The sequence below is a fragment of the Pelophylax lessonae genome (genome assembly GCF_965119305.1).
Source record: "Pelophylax lessonae genome assembly, chromosome: 5".
In the NCBI taxonomy this organism is placed as follows: Eukaryota; Metazoa; Chordata; class Amphibia; order Anura; family Ranidae; genus Pelophylax; species Pelophylax lessonae.
Genome location: NC_138772.1, coordinates 493,464,956 through 493,483,949, shown reverse-complemented (window position 1 = coordinate 493,483,949; position 18,994 = coordinate 493,464,956). Strand labels below are relative to the sequence as shown.

At 42.2% G+C, this 18,994-nt stretch overlaps 1 protein-coding gene across 1 annotated transcript in view; it reads right to left on the bottom strand.

Moving 5' to 3' along the window:
• OXR1 (oxidation resistance 1) overlaps positions 1 to 18,994 on the bottom strand; it is a 957,024-nt gene that overhangs the window by 785,110 nt on the left and 152,920 nt on the right. The window contains exon 2 of the mRNA XM_082257928.1: positions 15,048 to 15,122. Within this exon, the coding sequence (XP_082114054.1) occupies positions 15,048 to 15,064 (17 nt within the window). The 5' untranslated portion in view covers positions 15,065 to 15,122. The remainder of the gene's footprint in view (positions 1 to 15,047; positions 15,123 to 18,994) is intronic.

Sequence of the window (18,994 nt, the reverse complement as noted above, 5' to 3'; positions counted from 1 at the left end):
ACCTGAGCCAATCGTTATCCAGCAAAGCTACAAGAGTGTCTCAGCTGCCTGCGACTCTCCTACTTATTGGCTAAGACAGCAGTGCAGCGTGTTTTGCTTCTTCTGCTGTCAATCAAAGCCAGCCAGCCAATCAGGAGAGAGAGGGGGCAGGCCCGGGTCACAGCTCCATGTATGAATGGACACAGTGAGTTGTAACCCAGCTCAGGTGCCCTTATAGTAAGCTGCTTGCTTTTGGGGCACTCAACAGAGAAGAGGAGGATCTGGGCCACTCCGTGCAAAACTATTACACAAGGTAGGTAAGTATAACATGTTAATTATAAAAATAAAAAAACGAGACTTTACAATCACTTTAAAGTATAACTAAAGGCAAAACTTTTTTTTTTTAAGTTTTCAATAGCATGGAGAGGGATTAGAATACCTGACAGTTTTTATTGCTGTCTGCGGGCAGATTCCCCCTCTCTATTTGGCTTGTTCACCATTATCATTGAAAGTGAAAGTAAAAGACAATCCCAAATTTTGGATTGTCTTCAGAAAAGTAATAGAGGAGGCATTTTCCAATGGAAACACTAGTTCCAATGACCTGGGGGGCCCCAAGGGATTCTCTTAATTTGCTGGGATTTCCCCTCACTTCCTGTTTTGGCTATAGGACAGGAAGTGAAGGGAAATTTACGCAATGAGTCACAGATGGCAAACAAATACTCACAGGGGTATAACTCCCCTTACTCTAACCAAAATGAAAAAAAAAAAATGTACCTTCAGTTCTAATCCAATATATATTCTGTGATATGAGTTTTAATGACTAAAAATCAAATTGATATACAATTTGTATACCTATAAGGGCAACGATATAATGGTGTAAGGTGTAAGCTATAACATTAGGAGCAGTGATCCAAATTAAAAGACTGAATAGTAAGAATCTTTTCTGTAATTGTATGGTATGATATGAACCATTTAAAAGTAGTATAATAAAAATCATTGCTTTTATTGAAAAATAATATTTTGTGTGGCACCTGCAAAGGCTGACCTCTGTTTCAAACTATTATTAGGCAGAGTAATTGTATCAAATAAGAAATCAACTCTACCACCTACAAATGTAATAATGAATGATATGGCAAAATATGCTGTATACGCTGTTATTTGTGTAGCACCCTCCTAGTTTAGGTGCTAGGATGTAAATAGTTAGATTGCAAAGTGCTATTTGCCTTTTGTAAATCAACTCCAAAGAATGACCGTGCTACTAACTTTCTCCTGCAGGTGGTGCAGCAGTAAAAGATTATGAATTTCTGACTCTTGGGAATGGGGGAACCCTTTTAGGGGCTACCCAATACTTTTGACTATACAGTGGGGGATTTTCTATCAGTTTTAACCACAAAAGCATTCAAGCAGATAATGGCAATCTACCACCAACAGTTCAAATACTTATTTTTTCATATTAACATCTATATGGCTAGTATGGATTAGCAGCCTTTCTTTGATTTTTTTTTGTAATAACATCCTGACTGAAGGTGTTTGAATTTGTTTGAAAATAAGAATTAGCCAATAAACTCCTGTATTTCAAGTTTAGTAACATTTAGCAAGCAATCAAAAAATTGAGCCGACCTCAGTCAGCAGAAATTTGATTGGTTAGTATGGGTTGGAATAGTTTAAAAATAGAAACTGTTCTTTGCACGACCATATTCAATAAGACTCTTTATATTCCTTCAACTACAAAGCTTGTTTAATAATTAGGAGAAAGGAAAGGAAAAAACATTTAAAAGAAAAAAAATGTTGCAAAGCATTGTAGGAATTGGTGTACACGGCATATTAGCATGGTCCCTAGAATAATGTGTTTAGAACCACCTGCTCAGCAGCAAAGAGTCCCTGGAAACCAATTTAGAATCTTACTTACCGAAGGTTCTTCATGTACCCACTGCTAACCCTAATACATTTTCCCTTCCTGCTATGCTATTACAGGATCTAGAAAAGAAGCAAGCATTTAAGCTGACAGGCACAATATCCAAGTTATTTATTTTAAACAACCCAAAGTGCTCTGCAGCTTCCCCACAAGTGTACTTAGTGGAAGCCGGGTGGGAATAAAACTGAACTATGAATGCAGTAGAAAGAAATTAAATGGAAGTCGGCACAGAATGTGCTCATACTGCATAGACCTTATACTCTTTTCCAAGCTCTCATGGTAAGTCATCAGAAAATGGAAACAACAGTGGTGCTGCATTTACTAATAGTGTCTTAATAAGTTCATTAAACTTCACTCATCAACTCTTACTTTTAAAAAAAGTCAATCAGTTTAATCAGGCTCTGGACATTCAAGTACCGGTATTTACAAATTCTTAACAGTGGATAAGTTTACAGCAAGCCCCTTCTGATCTCTGTCCCTGCAGGCATTGTGGAGTAATCTGTCCTCAAAATTGACAATAGAGACATTGAAGTAATTCTGGTAGGGTCCCAACACTCTGCTCTCTCCATTAGGGCTAGCACTACCAGTAGGTAGCCTAGGGGCGCCCTGCCGCTGGTTTCCAGGCACTCCAAGTCTCCCGCGAGGTGCGGGAGCCTCTCGCATAATGCCTGCGGGCGGCTCACTGACACCCGCAAGTGCAGCCCGATATCCTGGCTGCACTTGTTAGCTGTCAGTGAAGAACTCTATGTGACAGGAGGAGCCATTGGATGAACAGCATGTCACTGCATTCTGACACCTACAACTCTTGTGTCAGTCCCCTGCCTGGAGTCCTTCTATGTGCTGATGAGAGGTGGCGATAGGACCAGCATGTGATTGTGGGCAGACGTGAAGAACACACAGGTAACCTAAGATGGGTCACCCTGTACCCTTCAACACCTCTACCTAGGTAGCCAAGCCACCTGTTCATGCCATGCCTCCTTCTTCATCATGCCGTGTCTCCTTCTTCATGCCGTGTCTCCTTCATGCCATGCCTCCTTCTTCATGCCTTGTCTCCTTCTTAATGCCATGGCTCCCTCTTCATGCCTTGTCTCCTTCTTTATGCCATGCAAAATGGCATGAAGTAGGAGACAAGGCATTAAGAAGAAGGAGGCGTGGCATGATGCCTGAGCCTCCTTCTTCATGCCTTACTTGACTTCGTTCATCATACTATGTCTCCTTTTCTTCATGCCTTGTTTCCTTCTTATTATAAATATACTGGTATTCATATACATATACATGTAAAACTGGTCTACTGGTTTTCCGGGGGGGGGGGGGGGGGAGACACTCCTCCTCCCCCCCCCCATGGTAGCAGTCATTATAAAGGTACGGGAATACATGGACAGGGCAAAAGAGGTGGAGTCAGGGGTGGAGCCAAAGGGGCGGCACCAATGGGGTGGCAAAATGAGGTTTTGCCTAGGGTGTCAAAAATCCTTGCACCGACCCTGCTCTCCATTTCCCCTGTACTTGATCTATGTTTACATTAGATAGGTGGAAGGCTGACAACTGACTTCTGGTAAGAGAAGGAGGGTAAACAGAGCTCCTGAATGTGCTTATGTTGTAAGTTTTGAGGATGAATTACTCCACAGTGTTTGCCGCTGTTTTAAAGAGGAAGTAAACCCTCCTCGGGAAGTTGTACCTATAGGTAAGCCTATGATAAGGCTTACCTATAGGTACTGTAAATATCTCCTAAACATGTACCGTTTAGGAGATATTTACCTTTAATGCAGCCAGTGACGTCACTGGCGCATGCGCTCTGAAGGAACGGCTGATCGTGCCGTTCCTTCAGAGCCCCGTGCCGTGACCGTCGGCTCCCGCGCGCGTGCGCGGGAGTGACGTCACTGCGGCTCCGGCCAATCAGATGGCCGGATGCCGCGATCCCGGAAGACGGGCGACTGAACATGTCGCTCGTCATACAGGTGAGTGAGCGGCACGGCGGGGGCTCGTTCTAAGGTAAGTATTTCATAATGAGCTAGTATGCGATGCATACTAGCTCATTATGTGTTTCTCTTGCAGGATGTAAAAAAAAGAAAAAAATTTTAAACGGGTTTACAACCTCTTTAAAGCCCTATTGATCCCTCCTTATTTATTGCGTCAAAACTGAAGGTTGTTGAGCTGTGGGTTTACAGACCTGTACACATGCAAGAATTATACCCCTGTGATATTTGGTGGCAGTAAATTGAAGTGAATGCATGTTGTTCTGTTGTAGGGGGCAGGCTTTTCAGGGTTAAAACAGATGGTGAGGAGGCAAATGATCACCTCTCAGCTGTTTGTTGACTGCCCTCTGTATATGGATCCGTAGGAGTGAAGTCAACAAGCCCTTAGCCAAAATGTGAAGCCCTCCATGGCCATGTCAGTGTTGAGGAAGATGTCCCTGCTCAGGTACTGGACATTGTCAAATGTCCTGCAGAGTTAGAACCCAGAGCAAAAACATTATTTTGGTATGAGTTATTCTTTAAACTAAGTTTCAACCAAAGCTTTCTTTTTCATTTTGGATAGAGTTGGGAAATGATAAGACAACTCATACTGAGGGTTTCCCTTGAACTTCTGTCATGTCGCAGTATCTGGGTGCGAGGGTAAACCTCTCATGGATGAGGAAGAGTTAGGACCTCTGAAAGGTTTTAATTGGCATTTATGTTCCACTTTTCGTCTAGATAATAGTTACCTTTAGGGCAGAAAGTAAGGTCAAATCTCCCAGAATCCAAAATGGGAAAACATAGAATGGGAGTTGTAGGATCTTCTTCTCTCCTTATGCACCAATACAATTTCAAGCACACCTGTCATGAACCACTACTGCCTATCACAGATGCTAAACAAGCATGCAGCAAGTAAAGTCAGATCTCATGATCAGCATATATATTACAGGTCAGGGACTCAGAAAGCACCAAGCCAAAGGATTAGGATAATAGCCAGGCGACTAGCACTTTCATAAGCGGTTATGTTGGTAGTCTCCCATATTTCTTTCTCAACATTCCCTCTAAAGATGGTAAGTCTTGCAGCACAAGCTGTAGAGGAACATCTAAAGTAAATAAAATAAACACTGTTTATAGAATGCACTAATAAGTCACCCGCTATTCCGAGTGAATATTCAGTGCCAGAGGCTCTTGGAAACACACACGGCCTGACTGCTCCTGTGTTCTGGCACAGCATAAATTAAAGATTCAGACTAATTAAAGCAGAAATTGATAGAGACAAAGAGTTTAAAAGATTAAAACTAATTGATTTGTGATTAATCTGGGATTATCTTTTTTTTTTTTTTTTTTTTTAATTTCCTTTTGTTTTATTGTGCAAGATATATTTTTAGAACATAAACTAGCATGCCATTTATAACAAAACAAATGTAGTTTGTTATTATGATTTTGCACTTTCTACATGATGTAGTAGAGCTTAAAGCGTAACTCCACTTTTGTTGGGAAAAAAACATTTCCCTCTGGGTGATCTCTGTACATTGCAAGGGTTAATACAACCTTTGTTGCAGATTCCTACTTTATGTTATTCTTATAAAATCACTGTTTGTTCCTCTGTGCCTCTGTCCCGAGTGGGCCTAATGGGAGTGGTTTCATAATTATCATTCAGCTCTGCAGCTGCAGAGCATACATGAAGAAATCTGCTGGGTCTGCATCCCTTTAGACGTGTTCCTATTGGAAGTATCTCACCAAAAATGACATTTTTGTTGCAGGGGATGTTTGAAATCTAACTTTTATCTTAGTGCAGGCTTTTTCTTTATGTAGCACTACTCCCTGGGGAGCTGCTGATGACAGGTTCCCCTTGGTTACCCATAGCAACAGATTGAGAACTGGGATAGGAGAAGGGAATGAGTGGGACACTCCAACTTGAATAAACTATGCACAATTTGCTGGGCCATTTAACTGTACTTGAGTGCGGCAAGGCCGCTGCTTCACCTTGTCAATAGCGATGAAGTAGTAATATATGAACCGCTTTAGATAAGCTGTACTGTACTGCAGAACACTCTTCAGGGCCCTTCCTGGCACCCCCTTTTGTTCCTACTCTTCAGGGCTTTCTACATGGCACCCCCTTTATTGTAATACTCTCCGCATGAGCTAGCTCCTTTATCCCCTGACTTCACTGGAGTGGTCTCCCTTCCTGGGCCAGACCCTTTGGCAGGTCCCTCATCACTCACGAACACTGTTTTTCCCAAAGGACTCCAGCAGCTCCACCGTCAGTTACACCAGATCCTCTGCAGCTCAGCTCCACACCTGGTTCACTAGGCCGACCGCCAAAGACCACCTTCCTCATACCCAGCAGGAGGAGAGACAGCGGTCCACTTCCTCCTGGGACTTCCCGCCAAAGATGCCCTGTTACATGTCCCCCCTGCTTTTTGAGCAATACCAGGATGCATTGCAAGAATGCCCTTCCACTGGGACTCCCACAAAAGCTAATGTGTCACTGGCTGGGTTTCCTCCACTGTCCAACAAGCTCCCTCATTGGATACAGTGGGGACACTCCCTCAGACCCAGTGAATCACACCTGGAAACATGTGAGAGGCAACCTAATAGATCAGGCTCCCCTGATAAGCAGAAGGAGCATATATGCATTTACCTAGCACCTACCTAACTAGGAGGGTGCTACATCTATTTGCTATATTTTTCTAAAGCTGGATACACACTATACAACTTTTGTTTGATTTCGTTTAGATTTACCTTCAACTATGTAGTGCAAGGGCCTGCCAGATTTCACACAAATTGAAAGTGTTTAGGTTTGAGCTCATATTATTTGGTTTTGGTAAACATGAGATCTCCATTTTCCTTTCTGGCAAAATGGCAGTCTGCCTTGTTTACATAGGCAAACCGCCGTTCTGCCTCTCTAGAAATGATCAGCGGGTTTCTGGTGGACATTGCGACCACAGGCCCCGCTGATTGGTTTCCACTGTGTCCAATCACAATGGGAGCGTGGCTCCGGTGGAGCGCGCGCCCCAGAGCTGAAGAAGAAGATGACGTACAGGTACGTGAATTTGTGCTTAAGGGTCATCCTGTCGCAGTATATGACATGGGGCGGTCCTCCTCTCCTCATCCAGATTAAAAAAAAATGCCCATGAATACTCCTGAGATGTATGACATGCATGGGCATCCGGGGGGGGGGGGCATCATTTTAAGGTCACCCATGCTCTGCCCCTTTTTAACAATGTCATGAAGGGGACGGCCTTAGTCATTATACTTATTTCGAGTATTTATTTTTAAAGGGCAAACAGCAGCATTTATTTTTAAAGCATTTGTTAACCTAAAAAAAAAAAAGAAAAAAATGGATCCTGTTCCCTTCAAGCATGTTATACAGCACAATGCTTGTGCTGTGTAATTTGGCCCCCATGTATCACCTGAAATACCTGGCTGATCCTGCCTGGCTATGTCCTCCCCTCTGTAAACTGACCACGGTATACCATGGCTGCTGAGCCCTGACACCTTGGTCAGTTTATGTGCCTCCATCATCAGCAGCTCACCTGTCCTCCTCTGTCCTCTCCCCCCCCCTCCCTCCCTGCCTGTCTGCTCCTCTGTCAGTGCCCCTCCTGCTGCTGTAGTTTAGTTTAAAGTTTAATATCCTGTCTACAGTCCTGTGTGTCCCTGTGTCCCTGTTTTATAAAAATAAGCCATTCTTTACAAGTTTTCAGAGCGCCAATCGACGCTCATTATGACCCGCCGCCTATCCCCTCCTCTCCCCCTCCCCTCCCCTCCGCCCGACTGATGACAGTGAGGAATCCTCTGCCCCACCCACTTCAGGCAACTGTCAGACAGGGAGAGGAGAGAGCCGACGGGTCACGTGAGCGGTGCTCGGCACTCTGAAAACTGGTAAAGAACCTCTTTTTTAAAACACATACACAGACGCAGGGTCACACAGGATTACTAAACAGACCAAGCAGGATGATATGAAGTGGCTTAACAAGCACCTTAGAGGGGAAGTTGAGTTTCCAGGGGGGGAAGCATTTGCCCCCTCTTGCCCATACCTGCGGACGCCCGTGATGACATCATTAGGGCCTAGGCCAGCAATCAAGAAGAAACTGAATATATATATTAGTACAATAATCATGAACAGTCCATATGTCTAATTTATATAAAGTCCAACATAAAAAACACAGCAGTGCAATCAATGTGACAAATCTTCTTAATGACACCTTCAGTGACCACCACTGATAGGTAAAAAACCTGCTCACCTCGACTGGAGACCCCACTACAGAGTCTGCAAGGCATCAATAGGCATCCTCCTGCTAGAGTACTGATCCCCTTTTCCTCTCCACATCAGATGTTCAGCACTCTCAACTGGAGATCCCATTCCACAGTATGCAGAGCATCAATCGGTATCCCCCCGCCAGAGCACTGGGATGAAGGATCACTCCTCTTTTCCTCTCCACATCGGATGTTCAGCACTCTCAACTGGAGACCCCATTCCACAGTATGCAGAGCATCAATCGGTATCCCCCCGCCAGAGCACTGGGATGAAGGATCACTCCTCTTTTCCTCTCCACATCGGATGTTCAGCACTCTCAACTGGAGACCCCATTCCATAGTAAGCAGAGCATCAATCGGTATCCCCCCGCCAGAGCACTGGAATGAGGGATCACTCCTCTTTTTCTCTCCACAACAGGAGCTTCACACTCAGAATAAACATGTGGTAGGGAACACAAGAAAGAGATTCATAGTGCTCTCCGCTATAACAATTCATTATTTACAAAATGGGAATAAAAACACTTAGAAAGTAGTAAGAAAAAGCATGCAAGATAACAGCTCTTCCTGATGTATGACATCATGGGCTTGGCTCCTCCTGCCTATACCCATTACACCCAGTGATTGGGCTCCCTCAGTAGGCCTACTGATTGATGCTCTGTATACTGTGGAATAGAGTATATTCACCTTTTGTTTTGATGCATCTGGAATGTATTTAGCATATTTAACCACTTTACCACCGGAGGATTTTGCTGTCTTACGTCTGGGCCACTTTTTGCAATTCGGCACTGTGCAAATTTAACTGACAATTGCGCGGCCATGCAATGCCGTACCCAAACGAAATTTACATCTTTTTTTTCCCCCACAAACAGAGCTTTCTTTTGGTGGTATTTGATCACCTGTGCGATTTTAACTTTTTGCGCTATAAACAAAAAAAGAGCGACAATTTTGAAAAAATAACAATATTTTATACATTTTTTATATGAAATTCCCCCCAAACAAATGTAAAAACCTAAATTTTTTATCATTTTAGGCCAATTTGTTTTCCGCTACATATTTTTGGTAAAAAATATTGCAATAAGCGTATTTTGATTGGTTTGCGCAAAAGTTATTGCGTTTACTAACTAAGGGAAAGATTTCTGTCGTTTTTGGTGGGTTTTTTTTTCAACGAGTAATGGCGGCTATCTGCAATTTTTTTTGCGGGACTGCGACATTGCGGCGGACAGATTGGACCCTTGACTGACATTTTTGACACTTTTGGGGTTACCAGTGACATTACTACAGTAATCAGTGCTATAAATATGCACTGTTACTGTAAAAATGACACTGGCAGGGAAGGGGTTAATTTTATTCGAGAGGGAGGGGTTAATGTATGCCTGGTGCTTACTGACATGTGTGGGGGGAGGTGACTATGTGACACAAGGACAGATCGCAGGTTCAGCTATGCTGAACCCTGCAATCTGACCCTGCCTGTCACCTAGGAGATCCGCCGGCTTTGTTTACACAAGCGGGCGGATCTCCAGACTCGATTCCCTGACAATCGGGGAAGAGCAGCGGCGATCGCCGCTGCTCCTCCCCTGGCCCGACTCCCGCTGTGACTGAATACAGCAGGAGCGAGCCTCCGTCGGCATGTGCGCGCCGCCTAGAAGGGGTAGGGTCTGGCGACGTAGGTCTACGTCGCCAGACGATACCAAACCACTTTGCTGCAGTAGAGCTCTAGTAAGCAGCGGTAAAGTGGTTAAACTAAGAGTTTAATTGGGCTTTCGAAAAAAAAAAAAAAACAATCCTCAGCTTTCCATTGCTGGCTTCCTTCTGATGCTAGTTATCTAGTTCTTCTGGTGCTGGGTTCCATATTCTCTGAACCAGACCAGAAAAATAAATCATAAAAGTTTAAGACCAGTCAAATCAGGCAAATAGGTTGTTCAGATAGCAAAGGAATTTTTCCTTGGTGAATGTAGTGCAAATTCACTTTGCAAAGCGTACCCAAAGAAATTTCCCTTGCAAAGTAAAAATCCCCTTGCAAAGTGAACAGCTTGAGCTGTTAATAATTCAACCTCAAAGTATTGAAGCCATGGGGTTAAAATGACAGCCAGGCAACTGGCAAATGCAGAAGAAGATAAAAATAATGGCAGCCTTCATCTTCTCTCACCACAGGTCTCCTTTAAGTAACAATCCCCACTGCTGAGTCCTGCTCCAGTTTAGAACAGACACTGTGACACAGTAATTACTTTTACAGCAGGCTTATGCGGGTGCGTGAACTGCATGAACATCCAATTTATTCAGCAATTTTGTTTACCAAATATTATCACTGTCTGGATAAATCTTAATACAGCCAGAAATGAGTGGAGCCATGTGCTGCTGGGACCTGCAACAAGTTTTCTATGGCTATAATTATGTACTTTGCTTGTTTTCCCAAATTTAAAATAAATATTCTTAATATGATATGTCAGTAGTGGACTATGCAGTTTAATTGCCTATAGTTCTAATAAATAAAGAGATACAGTTACTTAAAGTTATCCTTTTAATTGTTTACATAAGTAAGCAGTAAACTTGTCGTAATGCTGCAGAAATATTAGCGCGATACAATAAAAACCTCACAACTACATATAAAGATGCAATTTAAAGACAGTTTCCTTTTGTTCCTTAGGCCCCTTTCCCACGGGCGCACTGCCCGACGGAGTCCGTTCTGCTCAGCAGGGGATCGATCCACCGATCCCCGGTGTGCAGGCGGATCACAGCTCCGTCTCCGTTCTGTGTGCAGAGACGGAGCTGTTAGATCCCCGCTGTCCTCTATAGGGAGATCGGATGAAAATGAACCACCTGTCCATTCTCATCCGATCCCATCCTCCAGATGGATGGAAAATAGGGTTTCTATCCATCTGGATTTCACAGACAGGATCAGATAGCAGCGAGTGTCAGCGGAGAAGTCTCCGCTGTCCAATAGGGATGCATAGAGCATCTGATCAGGTCTGCCTGAAAAACTGGCAGACGGATCGGATCGCCAGTGTGAAAGGGGCCTAATGCGGAGAACAATGCATGAAGTGAACAGGGCCGGCCAGAGTACTTGTAAAAGATCCAGACATTGTCCTTCCAAAGTGTTACTAAACCCACAACAGTAAAATCAGTCTGTATATGCAGTAAAACATGCTTGTTATACTCACTGTGGAACCTAATGGGTTAATCCTCTGCATTGTGTAAAAAGGCTGTCTGATCCTGGCTTCTCTGATCCTCCCCTTCTTCCATCTCCTGATAGAGCAAAACCTTGGGGGCACTCTGCACATGCTCAGTTTGGTGTGTATTGTTAGAGAAGTGTTTTTTTTTCTTGGGAGAGTGCATGTGATCAGCACGGGCCCAATCAGCACTGTTAAGACAGAGGGTCAAGGGTCCTGCAGCCTCATAGGACAGTCAGATTGGAATAAAAACTCCTCCTACAAGCTTTAACCAGACACTGATAGAAGTCAAAAGACTGCTATATACTGCTGATGGGAAAAGGCATTTAACCATTTATATTTACTAAAATGTATGGATTTCCATGTTCTGTGTACTGTGGGAGACCAGATATAGTGAATGCAGGGATCTCCATGGGCAATGGTAGGTAGGAGAAGCTTGAGTCTTGTCCACTTTTTTTCTTTTTTCCCCCCTTTTTTCCCTTACTTACTGGCGTGTAAACTCAACGAATCTATATTCTGTTGTAGATTATACATCTGTACACTTCGCATCTCCTCCTGATGAGTGAACGTATTCACGAAACGCGTAGAGCTATTCTAGATGCCACACTTTACCATCATACAGTTTATTACCATCATATCTCTATGAATTAGATATTATATATATTTATTTTATTACTATGCAATTTTTCGTTGTGTGATTTGAGAGCTATGTAGGTCAAATTAATTTTATATGTGCAATCATGCTATTCTTTGTACTATCATGTTGATTAATATGTATTTTATGGTACCAGCTATTTTAATCATGTTTACCATTATTACTGCATTTTTGTGAATAAAATGTTGTTAACTCTTTTACATTATGGTTATTGTGCTATGACTTTATACATACACGTACCAGTATATACATATAGATATATACATTTTTACAAAATTCCCCCAGATTGCCCCTGCAGGTTTCATTTAAAGTCCCAAACCCCTTCATGTTTATTCAGGTAGGAGAAGCTATTTTATTTGCTCAATTAAATGTAAGCTTTTATTTGACCTGCCTATTTGTATGCAGCATTAATACAGCACAAAAAGAACATCATCACAACACCGGCATTTAATCAAACGCCCAATTGAAACCTCAAACTTGAATCCTTTCTATAGTGTGATACAGCCATATGTTATAAATTAGAAATTCTATATAGTGTATGTATTTTATTTTTGTAGTATTGGTTAGTGGAGAAGAGTTAAAACCCTGCCATGTTATTTTTTGCTATGTACCACTTGTGAAAATTACTCTTTATGTCTTTTTTCCAGAGAGGAGGGCTGATCCTGATGGTGTCAAGCTGATGAAATGCACTGGGTGGGGCTTCCTTACGTCACCTACGTCACATCCAGGCTTCGTTTTCGGTCCTTGGAACACAGAAGTGTCACAGACGTACTCTTATGTCCCTTTAGCTTGCCATTTTCAAGCGCATTATTTATGTAAGTGATTTATTAAATTAGCAAAAATGCACTATTAGGAGGAACTTCTATTTAATATACTCTTTATTACCAAAAGTATTGGGACCCCTGCCTTTACTTGCACATGAACTTTAATGGCATCCCAGTCTTAGTCCGTAGGGTTCAATACTGACTTGGCCCACTCTTTGCAGCTATAACAGCTTCAACTCTTCTGGGAAGGCTGTCCACAAGGTTTAGGAGTGTATCTATGGGACGAGGCGGCCATTTTGTTGGTTGCAAACCAGCACACGCTACAGACGCTGGAGGAAATTATCTTCAGCTTTGCTTTAAGTTGCTATGCTCTTTTTTTTTTAGAATAAACATTATCAAGCATGCTGCACTATGAGAGGTGTTATTTTCCCTACATGTATTGATGATCTTGTGAGAGGGACGACAGTTTAGGATTGAGTGAAAATACTGGGAAGATCTGTCCTGCTATCGTTACCTGGGTTAAGACTGCGACAAATTTTGATCTTTGATCGTCATCTGGTTTAAGAACTCTTGTAACCTGTGATCCTTGTGATGAGGATCATGATCATTTGGTAAGAGGCTGTGTGACTATCCCCAGTGATGGTTCCCCTCTATTTTTCACCAATTAGAAGACCTTTTTTTTCAACCTTGAGTGAACACCTTCCTATGGTTTCTCCCTATGTGGATTTGGATTTGGTGGCTTCACGCTTCACATTTTACTTTCTCAGCGCTACACCTTTATTTTAGCATTTTATGAAAATCTGACCTATTATTCAGGATCATGTGTTGCCTGCTCTCTATTACACCAAGGACATTGATTTAGCATTAATGATATTAGGATTTCAACTTGAAAAAGAAGCATCAGCAGAAGGGACTCATGTGACTCATGACTTTAACCACTTCCCCACTGCTCACTGTGCTGCTACTGCGGCACAGTGGCTTGTTATCGTCTGGCGACGTAGGTCTACGTCACCAGACATTCCCCTCTCTCGGCGGCGCGCACGCGCCGCCGGAGGCTCACTCCCGCTGCTTTCAGTCACAGCGGGAGTCGGGCCAGGGGAGGAGCGGTGGCGATCGCCGCTGCTCTTCCCCGATCGTCGGGGAATCTAGTTTGGAAATCCGCCCGCTTGTGTAAACAGAGCGGGCGGATCTCCTAAGTGACAAACAGTGACAGATTGCAGGGTTCAGCATAGCTGAACATGCGATCTGTCCTTGTGTCACTCAGTCACCTCCCCCTCACACGTTAGTAAGCACCAGGCATACATTAACCCCTCCCTCTCCAATAAAATTAACCCCTTCCCTGCCAGTGTCATTTTTACAGTAACAGTGCATATATATAGCACTGATTACTGCAGTAATGTCACTGGTACCCCCAAAAGTGTCAAAAATGTCAGTCAAGGGTCCGATCTGTCCGCTGCAATGTCGCAGTCCCGCAAAAAAAAATCGCAGCCATTACGCGTTAAAAAAAAAAACACCAAAAATTACAGAAATTTTTCCCTTTGTTAGTAAACGCAATATCTTTTGCGCAAACCAATAAAAATACGCTTATTGTGATTTTTTTTTACCAAACATAGGTAGCAGAAAACAAATTGGCCAAAAATTTAAAAAAATGTGATTTTTAAATTTTTTGGGGGGGGGAATTTCATATACAAAAATGTTAAAAATATTGTTATTTTTTCAAAACAAACGCTCTTTTTCTGTTTATAGCGCAAAAAGTAAAAATCGCACAGGTGATCAAATACCACCAAAAGAAAGCTCTGTTTGTGGGAAAAAAAAGACGTAAATTCCATTTGGGTACGGCATCGCACGACCGCACAATTGTCAGTGAAAGTCGCACAGCGCCGAATCGCAAAAAGTGGCCTGGACGTAAGACAGCAAAATCCTCCAGTGGTAAAGTGGTTAAGTTATATCCCTTGTGCTGATGTTCATGTTTTTTTTATTTTGGTTGTGCTTAGCCTTTTAAAACATTTTGTATACTTCTTCTTCACCAGAGTTCCAAGCTCTTCAGTAAGAAGGAAGAGGTGAGACCAATGTGGTTGCTTCAGACAGCAGTGCAGGTTTAGAAAGTCAAACATAGAGTCAAGAGTTTCAAAATGCTGGCATCTACCTAAGACCGAGATAGTAATTTTGAACAGCATAAAATAAAAAACATAAAAAACATAAAAAAAAAAAAAAAATAAGCAATGGCAGTAGACGCAGAACTTCTTAGCAGTAAACAGCAAGTTGTTTAAACCTATGATCTGCTTTACTTTTCCTCCAAAAGCCCCTGTGTTGAGATATTAAAAAACAAGCCGAAGAGTAAAACCATAAACTGACCTTTTAGTGCTGAACATTTTGATCAATGTCCTCTCTCACATTCAAGGCTTCTCTTCTTTGGCCGGTCTGAGGAACCTGCAAAAAAAATACAAGGCATTTAGCTTTCAATTAAAGAGCGCAGACAAAGCCATCACTGTGCTACTGGATGATATCTATAGAAAAGAGTATCTTATACACAGCAATGACAGCTTGGCGATGGCATTCAAAGGTTTTCCTTTATATATGAAGATTTTCAAAAGAACACAAACTTTCCATGCAGCATAGGTGTGTTAACATAGTAGGCTTCATGTATCAAAGTGTTTTCCCAGAGGAACTTGTATTTTCTGTAAGGATCCAATCTGAGTAAACTTTTTATTCAGAGTCATATTTAGTACAGGAGAGGATTTAATCCGCTAACTGCGGAGTGACTCATACAATCTAATAATCACTTCATAGCTTTGTACTCCTTACGGTCTGGAGCAGTTTTATCCTCTTGGAGATGCATCAATTTTACGCATTAAAAACTTTTTGCTTCACTGAAGTATTACTAAATGATTTTAAAACTTTTTTTTTTAAATGCTTCCATACTCAGAATAAAAAAAATACTGCTGCGTAACATGAACTTATAATTGCCATACTGGATAACACATAAATAATTAAAGTACCCAGCCTAAAGTGGTTGTAAAGCCTAAACATTTTTTACCTTAATGCATTCCTTCCATTAAGAAAAAAATGTTTAGGTGTCAGCATCCTCCATTAACCCCCCCCCCCCCTTTTTACTTACCTGAGCCCTCATTCGATTCCACTCTGTGCACGCCTGCAGCTCTTTTTTCCCCTCACTTCTCGCTGGCTTTGCTGCCATTGGCTGCCATTGCCGTCAATCAAAGCCAGTGACGAGATAGCGGGGGCGGGACTGGGTCTCGCTGTCTGTGTCTTCCCATAGGGGCACTGGAAAGATGGGAGGGCCCAGAAGCACCAGCGGGGGGACCCGAAAAGAGGAGGGACGCAGCCGTTCTGTGCAATTCTATTGCACAGTGCGGGTAAGCATAGACATGTTTTATTAGTTAAAAAAAAAAAAAAAATTACCTTTACAATCACTTTAAAGTAGAACTCAATGCAACACTTTTTTTTTTCATTGTGGACAGAGTAAGGGAGGGTTATAACCCCTGTAAGGTTTATTTTTTCCCTATTTGTCCCAATGGGGAGACTTCTCTTTACTTCCTGTCTCATAGCCAAAACAGGAAGTAAGAAGAAATCCTTGCAAATTAGGGCAATTCCTTGGGGACCCCCAGGTCACCAAAACTAGTGTCCCCATGGGAAGATTTATCTTTTGTCTAGGGACAACCCAAAATTTAGGATTTCCTTTTACTTTCACTTTCAATGATAATGGTAAACAGGACAAAAAGAGTCTCCCTGATGGGGGGCACAGACAGCAATACAAATGGACGGGTGTTCTAATCCCTCTCCCCTCTATCCAAATGTTTTGCCTTTAGTTATACTTTAAATACGTAGCAATAATGTACCCATAACACTTAGACAGTATCAGTTTTTGACTAAACTACCATAATATGCCCTCACCACACCATTTCAAGGACACATCCCTACATGAACACGTAGGGAGTGCTCACACTTTTTTTTTTTAATATATCTATTTTAAGTAAATATGCATTTAACAATGTCAGGGGCAGCAAAATTTGGCATGAGGGAATTAAAAATTACAAGATACGTTTTATAAACCTAGTTTAAAAGTCAACTAGTAGGACAGGGTCTAGAAAGGGGTCACAGCAAATACCAGGATGGACGGCAGTCGGTTAAAAATTTATAGGTGGAGATGGAAGGGGAGAGGCCTTAATTACAAAGGTTTTAATCCATATTTCCAGTTAATGGAGGATAAAGAATCAATTGGAGGGTCATTAATTGGCAATCTACTTTGATACCATTGGATATATTGGAAGCACTTCTGTTGGATGCCAACAGGTAGGATTTGGATAAAGGATTCCCAAACAAAAAAATGTTTTTTGACATGTGATTCTTTGCTTAAGGAGGCTTCCACCCAGTCCATGCGAAAAACATAAGATAGTTTAGCTATAAAGAAAAAAATAGTGGGGAGTACCGGATAGATCCACCTAGGGAGAATGGTTTCCCGTGCTGCAAGGGATATAATAGTGAAGAGTTGTTTGCGGCCTCTTGAGATTCTAATACCTGGGAGTACTCAACAGACTTAACTCAGAGGACACCCACCGATAGTAGACTAAAGAGGGTATCCATGTTGATAGGTGACCAATAATAGTCAGAGTGTGATAGAGTATGATAAATGAGACCTGTTCAAAATTTTTTTTTTTTTGGGGGGGTTGGGTTGGGAGTTGATTTACTAAGGGCAAATAGGCACATTGTAAAAGACAACAATAAACCCCTGCGCAAAATATAATGATGCAATGCTAATAAATTCAATATTAAATACCAGAAAACATAAGATGAAATAACGTGAAAATAAAAAAAGATGATATATAAATGAGTAAAAAGAGCTGGGTGTCTTCAAGCTTCATAAAACTGAAACATTTTTCAAAATTTATAGGAAGACTCAACTGCACTCAGACAAACTTCATAAACACCAAAAGTACATGTGTATTAAAGTTCATGAAAGTCCCAATAAATTGCTTGCTGCAGATTAAATGACCAAAGGTGATAGAGTGTTGAAAATAGAGTCTGAAAAAAGGAGTGACACTCAAAGAAACAAACAGTGCTCTTCCTCGTCTCCCAGAAAGAAACACTCCGCACTCACCAGAAATATATGACCTCTTGCGCTCCATCTGCGTTCCAATGATCGAAAATGACGTGCTACCCCTGATGACGTCAGACGTTGCTGATGAAATGCGTTGGATATGACTTTCCTGGGGCACATAATTTTCGGTTGTTGGAACGCAGTTGGACTGCAAACCAGTGAATTTGGGTTTAAATACAGGCCTAATTAAAACTGACGGATGAAGTGCAATTTTTTAATAAAAATCGAATATACTACACCACATGTGTCAAACACAAGGCCCGAGGCCTGATTCTGGCCCTCCAGGTCATTTCATATGGCTCTCCCACCTCTCCTCTCCTCAGCTGCATCACTCCCCTTATTTCCACCACCCCCTGTCTCAGCAGTTGCCAGCAGAGAGGAGGACAGAACTCCTCCTTCAGATTCTGCACCTCTCTGTGCAGCTGCAGCAGCCTCTCATCTGCACCTCCCCTGGTCTCCGCATTCAGAAGACTCCAGCCCTCCTCTGGTCCTCTTCAAGACCCTGCACTTTCAGCTTCCCAGCTATGCTCCTACTATGATGTAAGGAAGGGTGGGGGACACCTTGGCATCTGATGTAAGGGAGGTGGTGCACTTGAAATCTAGCCTTACAGATACAACCGGCCCTTTGAGGGTGACCATAATGCTGATGCAGCCCATGATGAAATCGAGTTTGACACCCCTGTACTACACTATGAGAGGTCCCTTCACATCTCCCTGTTGTGAACGAGATATATATAGGATCTCTTAACCTCCTTAGCGGTATTCCGTGTGGTTTGGGGTGAAATTTCAGAGCCATTAGCGGTAACCCCGAGCCACACTCGGGGTACCGCTAAGGAGATCGCTGGATCCTGTAAGAGAGGGTACTCACCTTGTCCCCGGGATCCAGCGATGTATCCCGGCAGTGTGCGGCAGCCGGATCTTCCCCCCGATGCTGTGAGCCCCGGCTTCCGTCTCCTGTGACGTGATGCTCGCAGGGGGGTGGAACCGGCGGCAAATTCAAATAGTAAAACACAAAAACACACTGATACATTACAAAATAAAATAAATTCACATTAGTTTGTATACGTATATATGCGTACATATATATATATATATATATATATATATATATATATATATAGTATATTTATATATACACAGTATATATATATATATATATATATATATATATATATATATATATATA